The following is a 21,417-nucleotide window of genomic DNA, read 5'->3' as shown; positions in this document are numbered from 1 at the left end:
CCAAAGGGTCAGCAGATAAATCTGAGGGGTGGTGAGATGATTAATGGGAGAGGAAAGAAGAAAAAACAAAGTTCTGATACACAAATCTGTTTTCAGTTTTTGGACTTTTTCTCTAATCTTCGATTTTTGCTGAAATATTGGATCATTTGAACATTTATGTAAATGAAAGCATGTGAGAAGTTTAGAGGGAAAAATCACTATTTGGTGGAGCTGCTAACAACTCATAGACATGTGAAATGTGACCCCGACTACACACTGCTTTTTATAAGATGTCAAAAGCCAAAAAGGTTGGAAACCACTGGTTTCATCTTTAACAATGTGTTGTATTTTAAAAGCTTGTTATATTATCCATTGTGTCAAATCTTCATCTGAAAAGTAACTAAAGCTGTCAAATAAGTGTAGTGGAGTAGAAAGTACAATATTTCCCTCTGAAATGTAGAAAGTAGCATCACATGGAAATACTCAAGTAAAGTACAAGTACCTCAAAACTCTACTTAAGTACAGTACTTGAGTAAATGTACTCAGTTACTTTACACAACTGAATGTTACAGCTGTTTTTTTTAACAAAGAAACTGTAATTTTGTCCACTGACAGTTTGACAGTTTGTCTTCACAGCTCAACCTTCCATTATTTGACATGTCTTGACAATATTTTCATGACAACAACAGATTCAGAGGAAACAAACAGGACAGCGTCGACGTGGAAATACTCTTTTTATTGTCTGTACGAAACTTGATTTAAGAAAATCGAAGTTCACCAGAGTATAACAAACACACCAAACTCCAGCAGAGACAGAAGACAAGAGAAGAGACAGAAGCCTGGACAGACAGGAGAAACTCAGTCGGCCCCACAGTGAACACGCTGATCGGCACTGATTGTTGAGAGGGGGAAAGGTCAGAGGTCAGACGAGCACCACCGTTTTACCTTTAAAGCCATATTTCAGTTTTCTCAAGACATTTTTTCTGCAAACACACTCAAACACACACACCTGCATGATGCTCCAGGAAAACTGGGGATCTAAAAGAAACAGATGTTCCTTTTAATTGATGAATCTGATAAAACGATAACGCTGTAATTTTCTATATTTTTCTTATTGTCAACAAACCAACAATGAACTGATCTACTAACGAGTACTGCGTGTGTATCAAAGCCTGATATATCTTATTCCTCTGTGCTGTAGACCTCCGTTGTTGTCCAAAAATGATTAAAAACACGTCAATGAGCCACATCGCTGCACTGGGTGACGTAATCCTTCATCCCCAAAGAGTGTGGTTACCATAGAAACGTCTCCAAAGACTAATAGAAGCATATTTACTCTCTGGGAAGTGTTTGTGTGTCATGAAGAGGCCACATGGGGACGCGGTTACAGTAAACTATCATCATTTTTTTTGACTCTGACCCAAATTGCTCAAAGATCCACAACACAACAAGCTATAATCTCATCTGTTATTAGTCTGTGGAGACGTTTCTATAGTAACCAAACTCTTCATGATGAGGGAACACGTCATCCAGTGCAGCGGTGTGGAACACTGACGTGTTTTTAATAGTTTTTGGACAACAACAGAGGAATAAGATGTATCAGACTTTATACACACACACAATCCTTATTGGTTTGTTGACAGGAAGTAAAAGAGAAAATCTTCAGCTTGATCCTTTAAGTTTGGAGATATTGGTTACGGATCCCCAGGGTGGCGAGCGACCATGACCTACCAGGAGTGTGTCAACTTAAAAAATCTTGCACCAGGTTAAATATCAAACAGCACACACAGTCTTTTTTTCTTTTTTTTTTTTTAAGTATCACTTACAATTACACATTTTTACTACGATCATTAAACCAAACAGGAGTCAACACACTACTTCAAAACACTTTCAGTTACTTGTCAGGAAAACTGCTCTCAGTGCAAAAAAATAAAAATGAACATAACAGCCGATTGTCAAAACCTTTCCACCCATAATGGAAAGAAGATAAAGACAAATCACACTGGACAAGTAAACTGAAGTGATTTCAGTTGTGACTCGTTAGATACAGACCTGCCAACAGGGAGTCAGTGGAGGGAGGAGGTTACATTGGCACTGGGTTCAGTACAGAGGCCACTATGTAAAGGGGGGGACGTCGGCTCCCCTTTGACATTGCATAACAAAAAAAAAAGCACTTCTTCACTAAGGCGCGACGACACTCTGCGGAACTGCTGGAGATGCCCCAAAAAAAGTTGCTGTTTTGTCTACAGTATCAAGTGTTCAAGTGTCCTGCATTGAGGAGGTTAACAGTATACAGAGGAGGAGGATGTCGGGCGGGGGGGCGTGGGTGTGTTTAGTCCTGCAGTGTGTGTCCGTCCTCAGTGTGCTACGATTTGTCTTGGCATTAACCGACTTTAGTTTTAACATTTAAACATGAATAAGTTTCACTAAAACTGTTTTCACTGCCAGGATCCCCAACATGGAGTCCCAAAAGGACAATTTCGCAATTTTTTTAAGTGTCTTAAAACAACAGTCAGGAGCCCAAATGAATATTGAAACATGTTTTTCTTGCTGTAATCATTCCTTCTGTTCATACTCACCGTTAGAAGATCATAATGCACTTACAATGCAGCTAAACAGGGAAACACAAGGAGGGAATTTGATGCTAAAAAGACTGTAAATGTGTCAGATATCCACTTGATATAACTAATTCAGACTGCTGAAGCCTCATATAAGCTTCACATCAACTTTTAAATGCATTTTTGCACTAAATGAGGGCTGATTTTGGCCTCCAAGCACATTATGAAGGGTCAGTATGAACAGGAGGAATGATTACAGCAAGAAAAACCTCTTTCACTGTTCATATGGACACCTGACTGTTGTTTTAAGACACTCTTGAAAATTTGTGAACCTGCCCTTAAGTGCTAAAATCAGTCTTCTGCAACAAATAAGACCCTCACATGTACGTGCATTTAATTCAGAGCATTTATTTTCAACCTGCTCAGAGCACCAGACGACTGAAGTTTAATCTTATCAAGACAAATGAGAAACTGTTTGCTTTTGTCGCGTTTCAGCTTCCACTGATCACATCTGTCAGATTCTTCTCATGAAACCTCACATTAGGTCTCTGACGACTGAATTCATGTGTTTTCTCACAATAATGATCCTGGCAGTGAGCAGCGTTTAGGGAAACTCTGCACATCATCTTTATTCTGATGTGTTGTCTCTGTACTTCAGCACATTCAGAGATGAAATGACAGTGATGAGGTTTAAGTTTGGACCTTCAGCTTTAATTTGATTGGGGGTCACATCCATATCAGAAGAGGAGTGGAGGAACTGAAGCCCCTTTTTGAACTCTTCACCCCAGTACAAATAAAGTCGTCCTATTTTAAATATATTTCTTGTTTGTTTTAGGAGCCAAAATACATCTATTGTTCATTTACAATATTACTGTAACAGCTTCTCTTGCTGCTTGTTTCAAAGGTTTTTAACCTTCAAGTTTGGTTTCAGCAAAGGAAACAAGACTGGAGATGTGACAAACTGACAATCCAGAACTTTTCCAGTTTGTTTAGGATCATTTTCCAGCTGCATTGTCAAACAAATTCGAGGATTATGGATGAAAAAAGGCAACTAGTCCTGGACTGTTCAACCAAATATTGATGTGAAAACTCAGATTTACAGGTAACAATTGAACCTCGTAGTCAGTTTCATGTGAAATGCTGCAGATGTTGGAGAACAGAGACAAAACAACAAAATACAAGTTACTGCACATGCACATCACCGCACTACAAGGTCGACTGTGCTTATAAACAGGACTCTCCCTCCTCCAAATCACTCTTTGGAGTGTTAAAAAAAACTTTACATTCTGAAAAATTAGGATATGGAAATTATTCCTAAAAGGTCAAAGAAGTTTTTTTTTGCTTGTTTTTTTTGTTTTTAATGTGGTTTTTACTGAAGGCAGCGACCAGAAAAAATACAGACAAAAAAAACCAAAACAATCAATCAATCCAGGCACCCTCTGATTTAGTGCAACATTCAATCTTTCTACTCATGGCAGTGTTTGTTAAAGGCTCATAAGCTCTGTCAACTATCAAATCATGCAGCTACAACACTTAAAAATGCTAAACATCTGTATGTCTGCTCATCTGTTTGTTCAAAGAAGGAAAAAAAAAAAGCTGTTTCCTGTATAATGTCAATCTGCGGCTGTGATACTAATCTAACAATCTACATCCTAAACTGGAGACGAACTTTCATCTAACCGGTGGCGACTAAAACACAACAAATATAATTCACCAGAAATCCTCAAAATTCCACCCGACTAAATGTGAAATATTCATATATTTCTCGCTTCATGAGCGTTTTAAAAGGAAGACCGGCAGTCGGCGGCACTCCGACACATCTGAGCTTTTGTCCAAAATACCTCCAATGTTGTTTATTTTTCAGACCACATTAAAAATATTACTGTAACAGTACAAACATTTGCCCAAAACAGCAGAGATGTACATTAAAGTAAAAAAAAAAAAAGTTATGAAAAATGTTTTCTTATGGGGAAAAAAAAGGTGTTTGTTTGATGAATAAGGCCATTGATTAAGTTAAGTTTTCCAATAACAACATGCTGCTGTTAACAGGGTTCGTTAGTTTATGGGTTTCAAATATGTCAAAAAATGACATGTTTTACACAGTACAGTGGAAACACTGGTCTCAGATTAGATCCACAATATACATTAGTAGTAAAGTTGGTCAATCAGGGTGTGGAAATACAAAAAAAAAAGATTTTGGGTGGGGGTGGGGAGGAGGGGGGGACACCTGTCTTGCACTCAGGAATATTCCTTCAGTGCGTTGAGTTTATAGAGAACTCATTGATCCCACGTTATTTAACAGCTTCAGGAAAAAAAAATCCAACATCAGTAATCAGAGCAGAAAGATTCATTAATCCGCCTGACAGGAGCCACTTTCACAACTCAACCAGGCAGACGGTAGAAGATCGTCTTGACCGCGGATCAGCCGCACGTCAGAGCTCACAGTGTTCGTTATGTGACTGGTCTGAAGAACCGTTCAGAAATGATGTTTATTGACTAAAAAGGGGGCTGATTAATGGCCACGGGTACAAAAACAAAACAAAAAAAAGACAAAACCACCACTGCTGATCACGCAGTCCAAGTTGGGTTTTTTTGCACCTTTTTTTAACTAAACACTGGCATGTTGATCAAAAGGCAGAACGCTTCGTCTCACAATGACGAAATGAAATTAAGAGCTGCACGTTTAGGTTTCATGAAATGTGAACACCGAAGCTGAGCGGGAGCACGAGAGTGGTGCAAAGAATAAAAAATAAAATAAAATAAACTGATCTGCTACAAGACCAGCGACTACTTTAGATATTTAAACACCCTTTTTTCTATTATTGTAGCTGGAAAAAAAAAAAAAAAAAGTTTCTGCACACAAGTGAAATCATTCCAACAGAGTGATCATTTAGTCAGCGTGAGAAGAAAAAAAAAACTAAATAGAAAACAAATGTATAACAGCATGAGTGACAGGTGCCCCCAAAAAGAAACAGCATCAAAAATAAAACAAACAAACAAAAGGGGAAAACAAGACAAACAAGAGAAAATGGAGTGAGGGGGAAAATAATGTAATAAAACAGTAGCATACATTTACAAAAGCTCTTCTGAAGCTTTACAGGACAAAAATCAAGATGGTCGTGAAAATGAAAAAAAAAAAAAAAAAAGGCCAAGAGAAGACCCGACTGTCGCCTTGTCCCAGACAAAACCCCGAGCCCTTCAGTCTCCTCACTTCATTTGTTTTATCAGCTGTCTGGGTGCTAGCAGGTTACATCTGACTGAGTCATTATGTTAGAAGTGTTTCTGAAAGCTGCTATTTACTTATTTTAAGCTCAAAATTCGTAGCTGGAGTGACTAAAATTGGGACCAGTTGACCAGATTTGGTTCATAAAGGTGTAAAACGAAGGCGTCTAGCTGGGAATGTAACAGCTGGGGGGACGAGTGTGTACGCTTTTTCTCATTTGTGTACACGCGTCTTCGTCCAGCTGAAGGGAAACAAAATAATAATAATCAATCGGAGGCACAAAGTGGCGGCAGTGCCATCAAATGGAAGAAGAAAAAAAACAAACAAACAATGGGGGTTAGTTTGGGACAAAGTGATTGGTAAACTGACAGCCGGATCTTCAGAGGAGGTTCGTCACGTTTGATTTATTTCAAATTGATCTTTTAAACACATACAACACACACACACACACACACATATGTATACACACTCTCACACACACACACTCACACACACTCACACAGAACATCACCGTGTTTTTCACACTGAAGTCCATTACAAAAACCAGATATGTTCTGCATGTGACACCATCTGGTTTTGGGAAGGATGGGATTACAGGTGGGGAGGGGGAGGGGCGATTGGGGGGGTGGGGTAACTGGTGGGGGGGGGTCTGGCAGACTGACAGGTGTGAAGGAAGAAGATGCAGTAGTGACCGAGGCTTTGTTGATTATTGGTAAAGACGTCATGTTTAGGAAAGAAGGAGCTGTGCTGTTTGGCGGTTCAAGGCTAGAAGAAGAAGAAGAAGAAGAAGAGGAAGAAGAAGAAGAAGTCCAGCAGGTTGGGTTAGGGTTCAGGAGAAGGTTGGGGGAGGAGGGGGAGGGATGGGGGGGGACCACAAGTCGAAATCGGGTTTGGTGTTGGATATAAAACCAAACAGGCTTCTTGGCTTGAGGAAGGATCTCGAGGTGTGGAAGTGAAACCAGGGTTTGTAGACCAGGGCATCTAAGTGAAGGTTGCTTGCAGTCTTGAATATTAAAACTCCTCCTGCTCCTCAGCGTCCGGTATCACGAACCCCTCCTGCAGAGACAGACACAGTCATGTGACCATAGGCTCAATGTTTGTGATGTCACTCATGAGTTTTAGCTGGAGCTGCTGCGATTAGTCGATTAGTTTCAATAAAGTCCAAATTCTCTGATTCCAGCTTCTAAAATGTGAATATTTTCAGGTTTCTTTGATCTTCTATGACAGTAAACTGAATCTCTTTGGGTTGTGGATGAAACGAGAGCAACATTTTTCACCGTTTTCTGACATTTTATGGACCAAAAACTAATGATTATTTTCATTAATGATTATTTTCTCAACTAATTATTTGGTTAATTAAATGTCAGAAAACAGTGAAACATGACTGTCAAAATTTCCCAAAGCCCAAGGTGACATCTTCAAGTTTCTAGTTTTGTGGTGGCCGCCACCGTTTAATGGGAAACCCTGCGTGTCATTTGAAAAATAAAAAATTACCTGGGCGGGCCGCCTAAGTAGTGTCTGTGTTTAGGAAACGCTGCAGTGAGCTGATACACATAAACAGGAAACTGCTCTTCATGTGCAACTAGAACAGTTTGTCCTTCAGATAACTGAGGAGCGACGATAACAATCTGATTCCTGTACTAGACTCACTAAATATAAAACATCTATTTCTGTAGCATCAACATTTAAAACATTGAATAATGAAATACAGGCGAGTGAGATTATATCATGAATCATATTATATATCTTTCTTTAAAAAGGACCAGTATGTAGAATTTAGTGGCATCTAGTGGAACAGACTTGGCGGAAATGGAAAATAATATTCATAAGTATGTTTTAATTAGTGTATAATCACCTGAAAATAAGTCGTCGTGTTTTTGTTACCTTCGAATGATCCTTTATATCTACAGAGGGAGCCTGCCATGTTTCTACAGTAGCCCAGAATGGACAAACCAAACACTGGCTCTAGAGAGGGCCTTTAGGGGGGTGGGGGGGGGGTGGTATTCAGTTGGTTGCAATCTACACCCTCACCACTAGATGCCACAAAATCTTACACACTGGTCCTTTAAACTTTATTTTTAATGAACACTTCTCCAGACAATTTAACAAGAATCAGGAAAACGCTGCAGTCGACTATATTTAAACAGACGCGCTCAGAAACGTTGCGTATCGTCTACAGATGAAATGACACTGAAGACTTTGAGCCTCAGAGAGCGAGCTGCATGCCATTCCTCTGCAGGAATTCAACATGGCATCAGCAGTTGTTAACAGCACAGCAAATGGGCTTTAATCCGGTGCAGAGCTGAGAACATGCTGGTTTATAAAACAAAGAGTTCTACAGAATAACGCTGGAAACGTTTGATATTTTATCAAAGAAATTCAATGAAAAGATCGAATTCAACACTTTCTGACTTCTACACTTCGTCTGTGGCTCTCAGCTCCAAGACGGCTGTTTCCTACTACAATCACAAATCTTAAATAAAACAACTCACATAAAGTTTAATTTTAAAAAGGTTCAGTAAAAAAAAACAGCTGGTAAATGTATTTTTTAGAAAACAAACAGGAGGATATATTACATTTGTTGGGGACTATTTTCAGTAGCAGATGAATCTACATTTGGTGCTCTGGTGAGTATTTCTGGCAGCAGGACGGCGTGTGTGTGTGTGTGTGTGTGTGTGTGTGTGTGTGTGTGTGTGACCGAGTCAAAATAAACTACAGTGTGTGTGTTGATAGTAATGAAGGAACATGTCACCCAGTGCAACAGCTTTTGTATGACAACAGAGGAATAATTAGTAGATCAATTAATTATTGGCTAATTAATTTTCTAGTTTGGCTCGATGACGACATGTTTAGATCGACACTCTCCACCTTAAAAATCAACCTGTTTGGAATCATAATAAATAAATAAATCAGTGTCGTTAAACTTCATGTGAAAGTGTAAAAGAAGTTTGATAAAAACACAGATTTGTACTCACATCTGTGGCGTAGAGGATGTCTACGATCCTCTGCAGCGTCGGGTCGCCTTCGCCTTCCTTCTCCTGACAAATCAACTCAATGTTCCGCAGCTTACCGAAATAAAAGTCTCTCTCCTTCTCGATGTCCTGAATGGTAGATTTCAGAACCTCCATCTGGGGGAAAAATGGGCCAAAACAACATGAAGTTTTGTTTCTACTTCGACAGATACTTTATATCTCAAGAGTAATTGTGTGCATTTAGTTGGTGATTCCTTCCACAGAGGATACGAAGGATTATTTTGGTGATAACGATGGTGTGCTGACCTCGTTCAGGAGCTCTGCCCTCTCCTCGTCGGCTCCTCCCATACCGGGCTTCCTCGCGCTGCCAGGAGCCATCTTGGGTGCTACCTTGGCAACAGGTGGCCTCTGAGGAGCTGAAGGGACGAGAAACAGAGGGTCATTAAAAAGAAGAAAGCGTGCCAGCAGTCCTCCACCCTGTTCATAAATCATCCTTCATTTTCATACGTGTTTGACCCAGCAGGTCGCTCGGAGCTCTGACCTTGACTGAGAACCTTTTTAGGGGGTTTGTTGAAAGCTGAGGTGGCCGGGTTGGGTGTGGGCATGGCGTCCTGGCCCTGTCTCGCCTCCACTGGGTCGTAGTCCTTTCCGTCGTAGTTGGCGTCAAAGAACTTCTTAAACCACTGGACAAACTCAAAGTTGTCCTGGAACTTCCCCTTCACCAGTTTGTCTACTGGAATGATCTGGAAGCAGAAAGAGAAACAGAGAGAGAGAGAATAAAGACCATGTTTGGACAGACGTCTGCTTCGTGCTGCAACGTGTGCTCAGTGTCATAAACATTTGTGTTCATTTAATGTAACAAAAGAAATCTAGAAATATCTGTGCTGGTTATCATTAACATTTAATATTGCTGTCAGTACAATTCATGAGTTTTTACTGCACTTTTTAGATACAATGAACTGTTGCATGACACAATTTCTACAGGAAGTTCAGCTGCACCATCGTATCTTAAAGAGCTCATAGTTCCCATCACCCTGCTAGTCCACTGCGCTCCTAGACTAGAATGCAGACTTATCTGTGGTTTCTAGAGTCTCCAACAGTAAAATGTGAGTCAGAGCCTTCAGCTATCAGGCTCCTCTCCTGTGGAACCATCTTCCAGTTTCGGTCCGGGGGGCAGACACCCTCTCTACGTTTAAGAGTTGGCTTAAAACTTTCCTTTTTTAATAAAGCTCATAGTTAGGATCAGCTCAGGCTCGCCTTGGACCAGCCCTTAGTTATGCTGATATAGGCCTAGACTGCCAGGGGACTTCCCATGATGCACTGAGCTCCTCTCCATCTGTACACATTCATGTACCATTAATGCATGCTACTAACTTGGCTTCTTCCCCTGGGTTTTGTGCTTTCTCATCTCACATTTGACCTTTGCCTGCTGTCCACGTGGTCCAGCTTGAAGCCCGCCACTGCTGCTATTATTATTATCATCATCATCATCGTTATAAAAATGATGATTACACTGTGTATGAGTGTTACTATTTTATTTAGATTATGATAAATTGTTCCTGTCTTGTACTGCAACATCAGCAGACTCATCATTGTTGTTTTTAATGTTATTATTGTTGTTGCTGTGCATCTCTGTCTCCCAACCGGTCAAGGCAGATGGTCGCCCACTTAGAGCCCGGTTCACTACTGATTAATCTGTAATTATTTTCTTTAGTAACCAATTAGTTGTTTGGTCCATAAAATGTCAGAAAATGATGACCGATCACCGTTTCCAGAAGCCCAAGATAACGTCCTCAAATGTCTCGTTATGTCCACAAGCCAAAACACATTTAGATCATCATCATCATCATCATAGAGGATGAAGGAAACCAGATGGAGAAAAACGTTGATATATTTGTTTGTTCATCACCTGTGTTACAGCTTTTTCTCTTTTTAGGCGGTGCCACGCTCACGTTAGCTAACCTGCATCCCATATGCTCTCACTCTGCAGTAATTTAACTCTACAGTATTTTTGGCATTTAAAAAAAATTATTTTGGCCTGGTGGGGGTTCTCATTGGCCCGGTGGCCCACCAAGTCTGTGCAGTTTATAGGGGAAACACTGCTGTGACTCTGTCAAAGTCAGCAGCTACTGATCTGCTGGGACAAAATCACAATGTATGGATTGTAGGGCTGCTCCCAACCAAAGATTTTCCTAGTCGACTAATACTGGTTAGTTCAAGCCATTATTCAACTAGTCGTTGCACGTTTATGATGTTAATTTAATTATTTACATGTTTTGGGGGAAATCAAAAAATGATTTCCAGGGCTGAGAAAGATGTTATAAGTGACACTTTTAACACTGTGTTACATTACAGATAAATACAAAACCGCAACAATGAGCCTTTAAAATATAAATTTTACAAGTACACACACGAAGGAAGCCGCCTGTTTTGTACTGAAACAACCAGCAAGGAGACTGAGTTATCGTCTTCAGGCCAGTGGGTCAGTTAGTTCTGTTAAATCTCTCATTTTAAGCGGGTTCCCGGCAGGAAAACGCCACAGCTGACAGATATTTCCAGAGGAATCAGTGCTTCTCTTATCACAGCAGACCAGGTAATGGGCTGAGTAATGAAGTTACGCCATCGGTCAGCTGATGGCGCAACTTCATTGGTCACCTCAGCTGGGTGTTGCCACGTCCTCTATCAATCGTTTCAAATTAAAAGCCCTCTAGCGTTTCATACACAGTCCAGTCATATACGAGGTTTTGGCCTAACTTTGGTAAAGCTAACCACTAACCAACCAACGAAAAATTAGTCAACTAAGACTCTTCTCATCGATTAACAGTTGGTCGACTATTAGGTTGCAGCCGTAATAGATTGAATAGCAATACTATGCCCAGAAAAAAGCCAGTCTGGTCTTCTTTACTGGCACACACATGAAATATTAAACTGGTCAGAGTCTGAGCCACTGTGAGGAAAAGAGAGCAGCAGTAAAGCAGTCATCAGGAAAGGCTCAGCACTAAACCTAATTACTCAGCAATGGAGGAAGCTGACATCATTAGACAATACACACTCACAAAGCATGAATGGGGGCAAAGTCCACATCGCAGACACAAAGCCCGGGATTATAACCCTGAACTAGTATGAATTCCTCCTTCCCCTTATCTCCTTCTGCTCATTCAAATGTCTGTGTATGAACGTTGTGCAGGCGTTTCAGACAGCACATAGACGAGAGTAATGAGTTAAAATAAATGGACGGCAGGAAGGAAGTTGGCTTCATGAATAAATTATAACCGCTTTGTCAATAGTCCTGCAAGCTGCTGCATGCCAGAAACAAATGATGAATCACAGCAGCGTCTGCCTTCTATAATCTCTCTCTCGACAACAAATTCATGAAGTGTCCAGATCTGAAGGAAGTACTTAAACAAATGTTTCCATTTCATTTGTATTAAAAAGCTTTTATAGTAAAGAGGAAGAACTCACACTATATTTATCCACACAGTAGCAGCTAAACAAAAAGGTTTTATTAGAACATATGATCATATTAGGTTGACTTAACCTTGATTTTTAAAACCAGGGTTTAGAAAATACTCTGCCTGTGCGTTGGTGTCTCATTACTTTCTGACAGATGAAGACATTACAGAGGAAATAGTATCCAAAGACTGACAGACGAGCTAACAAAGAGCTAAGAAAAACAAAATGACTCATGACCAGATCAGCAAAGGCAGCTCAGCTGGTTGGGAGAGAATGACGAGAGTTTCAGTTTGCATATCAAGGAACGAATAGTGAAGTTACTCTTAAACCAGTTCATGATACCAGGCAGCGATCAAAGGGTCACAACATGTTGTTTCTTGTTCTCGTAGTAGCAGAGTTGTTACGCAGTTTCAAGCTCAACTCCACTTTCATCTACATTTCTTGCACTTTTTTAAAAAAATATTTCTATAAATGATTATTCTTTAAAAAGGCCAAGTCATGCTTTCCATGTTCTGCATTCGCGGTTCTGTTCAAAGTACAATCAGCGTTCTGCGGACTAGTAAACAGAGCTGCAGCATGATAACTTTCAGTGTTTTCAAATCCAGTCTGTGAGTATTACAAACCACCATGCAGTGTTTTCCTGAACAAACTTTAAAACACAATAATCTGTGACTCCAACCGGACTTGCTGGATCATATTTAAACAACACACCCACACAAACACACAAGGCTGTTTTCAGTCTAAACGCAGCTTCCTGTACGTTGCTGAAAAACAAGAAAAAGTGGAATTAAGAAAAGTGACAGCTTAATGAGAATAGGAATACAGTATACACATACAGTAGATGGGATTTTGTAGCTTTTCTAGCACAGTACAGTCTGCGCGGTCACAGATTTTGAGCTGCACGCGGACACGGGCGAATGACGACATCTACATCATGTGGACCAGCACGACCACGCAGATGCGGAAAGCAAGAATCGGCCATTACAGTGACCGAGTAGTACGCGAGTACAAGTATAGTTGAAGTGTTTCCCCACCGCAGGAAAGAGTGGGCGGGTTGCCCAGTAATCTAGACCGAGTCCTCACTAATCCTCAACAATCTGGACGCATTATTCATGTTCTCTCATTTGCAGTGATGCTGATCAGAGCTGTAAAAAAAAAAAAAAGTCCACTGCTGTAAGGATACTGTTACTGCCATCCAAACACTTGCTGCAGCTGCTTCACTTTAAACCTTTTGTTTGTTTTGTTGGGTTTTTTTTTTTTTTTTTTTTAAACCAGCCATCTTCTCACTGGAGGTTTTTTTCATTGTGAAACAGGAAATGCAGCCTTAGAGAGATTAGCAGAAGTGCTGACTTACTGTTGAATGCATATCAGTCTAAAAATCTCAAGGTGTGACGCAGCTATCCTGTCTGTGTTAACATTTAACATATGTTAAAGTAAGTTATGAAAATTAGTTGAAAATTGTTCTTTTGTCTCCTAAAGCACACACTCAGTTTACAAAGCTTAGCTGAACAAACACCAGACCGTCTACTAACATCAGAAATTGCTTCATGCGTTTCCAGACTTTCTGCACGCATGTTGGGCACACCGTGTAATTTGTAGCTGACACAGTGTAGAAAGCAGTAAATTCTGATTATTACTCACTTTGTCGACTCCCATCTTTTTGAAGGAAACCTGCAGGAGCTTGAAGTTATGGATGTACTCGTGCTCCAGTTTGGCACCAAATTTAACTTTCTTCAGAGGCACAGAGTTGGGGAACAGCATGTCCATGAACTGGCAGTAGGCAGCACCTGCACATTAAAAAAATTAAAAAAAAAAAAGAAAATTACAGTACAAGTCCTCCTAGTTAATCTGGGAAAATAAACCTTCACAGTGAATAAGCAGGTACCACATATTCAAAAAACAGTGGGTCCCTAAATAGAAAAGACCTACTGCAGAGAGGCAGAAGAGGATATAAATAGATCTGATTTGAAGACGCAAACCGAGACATTTTTCATTTAAATGTTGGTTCGTTCATAAATCGTCTCTGACAGCTTCAGGTCTTTTAACATTTTTCTTCACACACTGGATTTGTGATTCCAGTTTTTCATATTGTTGGCCAGTGAACAGCAGCTGTGAGTTGATTGTCTGATTATCTGAACGTACAAATTGAAATTTCTAATAATACCAATCATAATCCATTTGCACTACTTCCTACATTATTACCGATGCTTAAACACTGTTCATGTCTCATCAGGTTTTGTTATTGTGGTGTACTACAGCTCAGTTTTTATTTTGAAATAAACTGCCTTAGGTGCACCTTTCGCTGTCTCTTACATACAAAGGATCCAGGCTGCAGACGGGAATTATACTCAATTATCTGAAGAGTAAAACCAATGTGCTTCGCTTTAATCTTGTCACAGTATGTAATGTTGTTCCCAGTGGTCCAATATTTCATTTTGAATCTTAACTCTTTGACCGTAGATTAATCTGTCCACAAGGGATTAATGCGAGCTGTGCCGACATCCTTCGCTTTGACACACCTTTTAATTACACAATAAAAAAAACTTTGGGTTTAGATATCAACATGCCAGACAGACGCCGATACAACACATGCACGCACAGGCAGATGGGTGTGAAGCAAATAAAGGATATTAACATGATATTCAAAGACGGCAGGTTATAGGGTTCAGGCAACAGCACAAAATGTTCCTACTGGTGTCCTCCACTTTTTCAAGAGTCTTATCCACTTGTCACAGGGCGGCAAATGAAGGTGGACGTCCTGGTCGCCCATTGATCGGAAAGTCTGGCTAAAGTTATTGTATGTACTTGCTTACAGTCAGCTAACTATAACTGTTATTAAAAGGGGTAAAGACATTAATGGTGACGTACTAAATCAGGATATCTCTCATCTGTACAATTTTTAAATTTTGCAAGTTTTCAAACAAAAAATGTGTTGCTAGTTTATCTTTGATGAAACAAAGTTTATTGGCTAATACGATAAAGTGTTTTACGTTCACATTGTTGGAAGTATTCAGCATCAGTAGCGACTGACATGACTGGAGTCACACAATCCTGCAAAATATCTCGCGTACTAACACTCATCCGTTCGTCCAACGTGAACACTAATCCTGGAACCGTTTCAGGAAATCTGACACCTCTCTGTTAATGAAACGGATCTGGTCCGCCCATAATAAGAGAACGATTACACAATTCTTACCTGAACACAACATTTCAATCTTGGTGAGGTTCATCTGTAGAGACTCATTGATCCAGACCAGCATGTCGTGACGACTTAGGTTGTCACTGGTCACTGAGGTTGAGTACACGTTCACAGCCATCGTTGGTCACCTGCTGACACAAGAGGAGGAGACGGGACATTTACATCACACATATCAGTCATAAAACAAGGACGAGTGTGAAAGGGGAGAAACATTTGCACAATGGCATGATGATGTAATCTGTCAGAGTGGCTGGTAGATCACAATGACTGACCGCAACTGGTGGCTTTAAGCTACTTTGCATCCTTGTTGCTGTGTCATCATTATTGGGTATTTCTTGCTTTAAAGTTGTTTGTGAGTAACATCACTAACGCTGCATGATGCAAAGAGACTACAGCTGCAACGATTAGTCAATTTGCTGCAAACTATTAAATTAATCATCAACTATTTTGATTATCGATGAACTGTTTTGAGTCATTTTTAAAAGACAAAAATTTCCAAATTCTCTGATTCAAGCTGCTTAAATGTGAATATTTTCTGGTTTCTTTAGTCCTCTATGACAATAAACTGTAAACTGAATATCTTTGGGTCATGGACTGTTGGTTGGGGCAAAACAAGACATTTGAGGACGTCATCTTGGAAATTTTTCACCATTTTATGGACCAAACAACTTATCAATTAATCAAGAAAATAATTGACAGAATAATCTATAATGAAAACAGTTTGTCAGTTGCAGAGACAAACAAAGCAGCTGCAGTTATTGCTCCATAATTGATCAGATAATTTTAAATTATTTTACTAAAATAACAACAAATACATATCGCTTTTATATTTATCGTAATATAATCACATGAACACTTGTCTGAACTGCTAATTTTGGCATCTAAGCTGACATCTCACTGTGGATTTGCTTGTATGTAGAAACTTAATACAGCCTAGTCTCTGGCGTTTTGACAGGGAAAGTGTTGCACCCATCCTTCAATGCATAGTTTGAAACTGAACACATGACTGCAGTCACACCCCGATATGCCGGCATCCAAAACAATACTCTATGATAAATGATATCTCCACAACCAACCGAGTCAAACCATAGTCATACTTTACTGGTTGACCGCAGCAGAGACTACAAAGAAAGTCGTCATGTGTACACTATAATCATACAAACGGTACATATGTGTAATGACAGTCACTATAAGGTCTCTAGTTACAGGAGAAACCCGCATCCACAGTCCGTGCTGTGGCTCTTCTCCAGGTCAGGCCAGGCCAGTTATTTCCTCAACAGATGAATGTAATAGCTGGGGGCTTTACAGGAACAACAGTTCCCTTAAAAATGTAGTCAACTATTGTATTTGCACAGAACAATCTGATCCTGGTAAACAATTTCACTTCTAAATGAGCGATAACGCAAACATTCAGTCATGTGTTAGAAAATATTCAATCATATGAGCAACTTTTACATCAAGTGATTCTTAATACAGGCTGTGTAGCCGTTTTATTAAATAAAGCTTAGACTTTTACCCATCATTGCTGCTGCTTTTTGATATTTAGTGGCCAGTTAAAAGTTTCTACATTACACAGAGCTGTCAGATAAATGTTGCACAACTGCCGATTATTCCCTGGCTACAGCTTTCTTAAATGTGAGCATTTCCTGCTTTTTTTCATACGTACATATATACATAACATATATTTATAAAGTCATTTTGCACACAAAATGCACTTAAAAGTTGATGTGAAGCTTATATGAGGCTTCAGCAGTCTGAGTTAGTCATATCAAGTGGATATCTGCCACATTTACAGTCTTTTTAGCATCAAATTCCCTCTTTGTGTTTCCTCAGTCAGTGTTTCCCTGTTGAGCTACTGTGGAAGTATAGTAACAAAAAGAGGGACTTTGGCACTAAAAAGACTGTAACGTTGAAAGATATCTACTTGATTTGACTCATTTGGATGCTGAAGCTTCATATTAGCTTCAGATAAACTTTTAAATACATGTTTGCACAGAAGGAGGACTGTGGATTTTGTCCTCCATCACTTCCATTATAAGTGCATTAGGAAGGGATCTTGAAACGGTCAGTATAAACAGGAGGAATGATTACAGCAAGAAAAACATGTTTCAATGTTCATTTGGGCTCCTGACTGTTGTTTTAAGACAGACTTGAAAAATTGTGAACCTTTAATCCGAGAAAATAATCGGGACACCAATAAATATAGTAACCAAAGTAATCATTAGTTCAAGCGTCACTACATATTATTTCTGGTGACAGCCGGTAACGGTTAGCTTAATGCAACAGGCCCCCGTTAGCTACTTAGCTTCTTATATGGTGAATTAGCTTAGCTGCGAGGCTAACCATTAAACTGTATGAACGGCTAAATATGAGCTAATGTTATGTGGGGCTAATAATGTAATGTGCAGCTAATGTTAGCTACGTTTTTTTTCCGCCGGCTAACGTGAGCCCGTTTATCTCACTGGGCGTTAAGACGGTTTCCCCGCCCTGAACTCACCGAGCACCCCGTTAGCTTCAGTTAGCTTGTGACCGTTAACGCGACACGCTTGTGTTATAGGAAAGCGTCCGTAATTTGTTCATTTTAACCGACACTGACAAGGGCGGTGGTATCTCTATAGAGAGCCTCGCCCCGGTTGGTTTGCTCGGGAGTGAAACCGGCGCATCCCGGTTCTTGCTCTTGCTCGTCACAGGCTAACATCTCAGCTAACGGGTTTAGCATTAGCCGGCTAAATAAACGGTACCGGGCGTCACAGCCGGTAAACCCACCTTGAGTCGGTTGGCTTTCACAGTTCCTGGACTTGAAAATGTATTTTTCTCGGCTGTGGCTGTGTCATAAAAAACCAAACTGTGCTCGTTTCGACGTTATTGCCACTTCTGCTTTTTCTTCTCAGCAGTTCACGTTCACTCTACCGGCAGCGGAAGGAAAGACTTTATGACGTCAGAGCAACCGGGGTAACGCCTAAACGTGTCGACGGCGAGACGCTTCATTGGCTGGAGGGGACATTTTCACTGTCTAGTATGGTATAAATACAGCAGTTAACGGGCTGGAGAGGAAATACAGTCATTTACGATTCAGATGTTCCTAAAGGACGGTTTCACCATTTTTCAAGTCAGTCTTAATACAACAGTCAGGGGCTCAAATTAACACTGAAACATGTTTTTCTCACTGTAATCATCCTTCCTGTTCATACTGACCATTAGAAGATCCCTTCATAATCCACTTACAATATATGATGCAGTACTATTACTATGAATTTACCCAAAATATATAAAATCGGCTCCACATTGATGAACTAAAGCATTAAAATGCTCTTATGTGTATTTGTTAGTGATATAAACAATGTATTATACTATAACAGTATAACACTCTAAAATAAGTGAGTCTGTAGTTCACTGGTACCAGCAGATTTGAAACCAAAAGCAAAACAAGGAGACAGACAAAGTTGCAAGGAGAGTTCAGTTTACAAAATCAGCAGATCAGTCACTCAGGTAAACAAATCCAACAACGGGCAGGAAGGGAATCCAAGTAGGGATGTCAGTTTCGGTTAATTTTGCTTTTGATAGACCAACACCCATTCACTGGTTACTAGCCAGTTCATTTTTAAGAAAAGTTGTGATGTAGCTCTTATTTATAAGAGCTGTCCAGCAGTTGGTGGTCAGAACTAATTTGTCTGCCCTGGCTAGCTTGACTTTTGGCTCATCATTGTTCTCCTCAAAGTGTTTTTCAAAGCATTTAGTCACAGTAGAAGAGTGGTGGTTGGTAACCCAGGGAGCATTGGAAGAGAGAGAGACCAGTGGCTGAACTGGGCAGGGTGTGGGTGTACCCAATCCAGAGAAGTTGTTTGGATCAGGAGACAGGGTTGTAAGAAGCAAGACAGCACAAAGCTGTCTTCATCTCCTGGTTCATGCACTCGGCCTGACCATTGGATTAAGGGTGGAATCCTGATGACAGGCTGACACTGGCCTCCAGAAGGTTGCAAACCTGAGACCAAAAACGAGAGGTAGACTGTGGCCCCCGGACAGAGACAACATCACTGGGGGATGAGTAATGGGTAAAGGGTAACTTGGGTAATGGAATCAACTGGGCAGTCTTAGAGAATGGTCCCACAACTGTGAGGATAACAGTGTTACCGTCAGAAGATGGCAAGCCAGTGACAAAGTCCAAAGAGACTTGGGACCAGGGGTGACAAGAAACCGGTGGGGGATGAAGAAGGCCAGAGGGAGCTTTGTGAGTGCTCTTATGTTGGGAACAGATCTGGTAGGCGGCGATGAATCCCTCAGTGTCCTCGAAGCGTTGTTGCAGCAACACCAAGGTGCGCCTCACCCTGGGATGACAAGTCAGATAGGAGGAGTGAACCCACTGCAGAACCTGAGTGGAGACTGGCAGGGACAAGCAGGTGGTCATTTGGACAGGCACTGGGAGCAGGGTGCTCTGAATGGGAGCATTTTACCTTGTCCGCCACCTCCCAGGTTACCATACTGATGATGCATGTACTACAGGAGGAAGGATACCTTCAGTTGAGTGCTTTCTGACTAGAACTGATGGGACAAGGCATCAGTTTTGATGTTCTCAGAGCCTGATCATCAAGAGAGAGAGAAATCAAAATGGTTCAAGAGGAACAGAACAGATGAACTCCAGATTTTTGTGATCTGTCCAGACCACAAATGGCTGCTCCACCCCCTCTAACCAGTGCCTCCACTCCTCCAGTGTAAGCTTCACAGTTCTCAGTCCCCAATGTCATAATTCCTCTTCACCAAGGACAGCTTCCAGAAGGCAGCACACAGGTGAACCTTCTGATTCTCAGCAGACTGCTTGGACAGGACTGCCCTCACTCCTGTGTCGAAGCAATCCACCTCTGCAATGAACTGGCAAGAGGGATCTGAGGAGGATGATATTAGGTGCAGGTGAAGGGAACTGCCACTAAACTGTAGTTCTGGATGAATCGTCAGTAGAAATTAGCGAAACACAGAAAACTTTGAAGCTCCTTGTGAGTGGGGGCAGTAGACCAGTCTGTGACCACCCTGGTCTTGGCCAGATCCATCTGGATGTTACCAGCATTGATGACAAATCCCAGGAAGGACACTTCTGAGGCATGGAACTCACATTTTTTGGCCTTTATGAAGAGCTGGTTCTCCAGGAGCCTCTGGAGGACTCGATGTATGTGCAACACATGTTCCTGTTTGGACTTGGAAAAATTAGCATGTCATCCAGGTACACAAAAACACAAACACTGAGCAGGTCCCGGAGGACATCATTGACCAACCCCTGGTGGCATTGGTAAGACGAAAAGGCATAACTTGGTATAATGTCCGGTAGGAGTATTAAAGGCCGTCTTCCACTCGCCCCCTTCCCTGATCCTCACCGGATGATAAGCATTCCGGAGATTGAGTTTGGAGAAGATAGTAGCTCCTTGTAGCAGTTCAAAAGCAGATGAGATCAGTGGGAGTGGGTCACCTGTGGTCAATGCAAGGGTGTAGGGATTTGTCCTTCTTCCTCAGAAAGAAAAACCCAGCTCTAGCAGGAGGACAAGGAGGGGCAAATGATCCCTGCTGCCAGGGAATCATTGATATACCAGAGTTGGCTGGGTTCATTTTGGCCAGATTGTACTGTAAAGTTCACTGGTACTGGCAGGTTTGAACCCAAAAGCAGAACAAGTTGACAGACAAAATTGCAAGGAGAGTTCAGTTTATTTGGTAAAAAGTCAAGGTCAAAACTGGGAGATCACTCAGTCACTCAGGCAAACAAATCCAACAAGGGGCAGGCAGGGAATCCAAGATCCAGAAAGCAGGCAAGCAGGGTCAAAACAGGCAGGCCAGGAAAACACTGGAACAAAGAATGCTGGAGAGCGTGGCGAAACACACAAGACAATCTGGCGGAGAACAAAGGGGAGTGGACTTGTATTTATGCTAAGGGACTAATGAGGGAATAAACTGGAGGAGATGAGATGGGCGGGGACACTGCAGCCGCAGCCAAAAGTAGTCAAATTTAAATAAAGTGAGTCTATAAATATTGTAACCAGCCTATAAAATATC

The 21,417-nt window shown here is 41.0% G+C and overlaps 1 protein-coding gene across 2 annotated transcripts; it reads right to left on the bottom strand.

Annotated features, from left to right (window-relative positions):
* Positions 1 to 696: 696 nt before the first annotated feature.
* On the bottom strand, positions 697 to 18,317 carry mapre1b (microtubule-associated protein, RP/EB family, member 1b). 2 transcript variants are annotated; one of them, XM_067593374.1, is made up of 7 exons: positions 18,151 to 18,317; positions 15,382 to 15,515; positions 13,827 to 13,972; positions 9,274 to 9,475; positions 9,039 to 9,148; positions 8,736 to 8,888; positions 697 to 6,816 (listed from the first exon to the last, which is right to left on the bottom strand). In XM_067593374.1, the coding sequence occupies exons 2-7, from the start codon at positions 15,500 to 15,502 to the stop codon at positions 6,772 to 6,774; spliced, it is 777 nt and encodes a 258-aa protein (XP_067449475.1). In that variant the 5' UTR covers positions 15,503 to 15,515; positions 18,151 to 18,317; the 3' UTR covers positions 697 to 6,771. The 2 variants fall into 2 exon arrangements, with proteins under 2 accessions (XP_067449475.1, XP_067449474.1); XM_067593373.1 differs by having other exon boundaries at positions 15,382 to 15,512; positions 18,151 to 18,316.
* Between the last annotated feature and the right edge of the window lie 3,100 nt (positions 18,318 to 21,417).

Source organism: Thunnus thynnus, chromosome 6 (assembly GCF_963924715.1).
Source record: "Thunnus thynnus chromosome 6, fThuThy2.1, whole genome shotgun sequence".
Classification (NCBI taxonomy): Eukaryota; Metazoa; Chordata; class Actinopteri; order Scombriformes; family Scombridae; genus Thunnus; species Thunnus thynnus.
The sequence above is the reverse complement of the archived record's forward strand: the minus strand, read 5'-3'. Positions and strand labels throughout refer to the sequence as shown.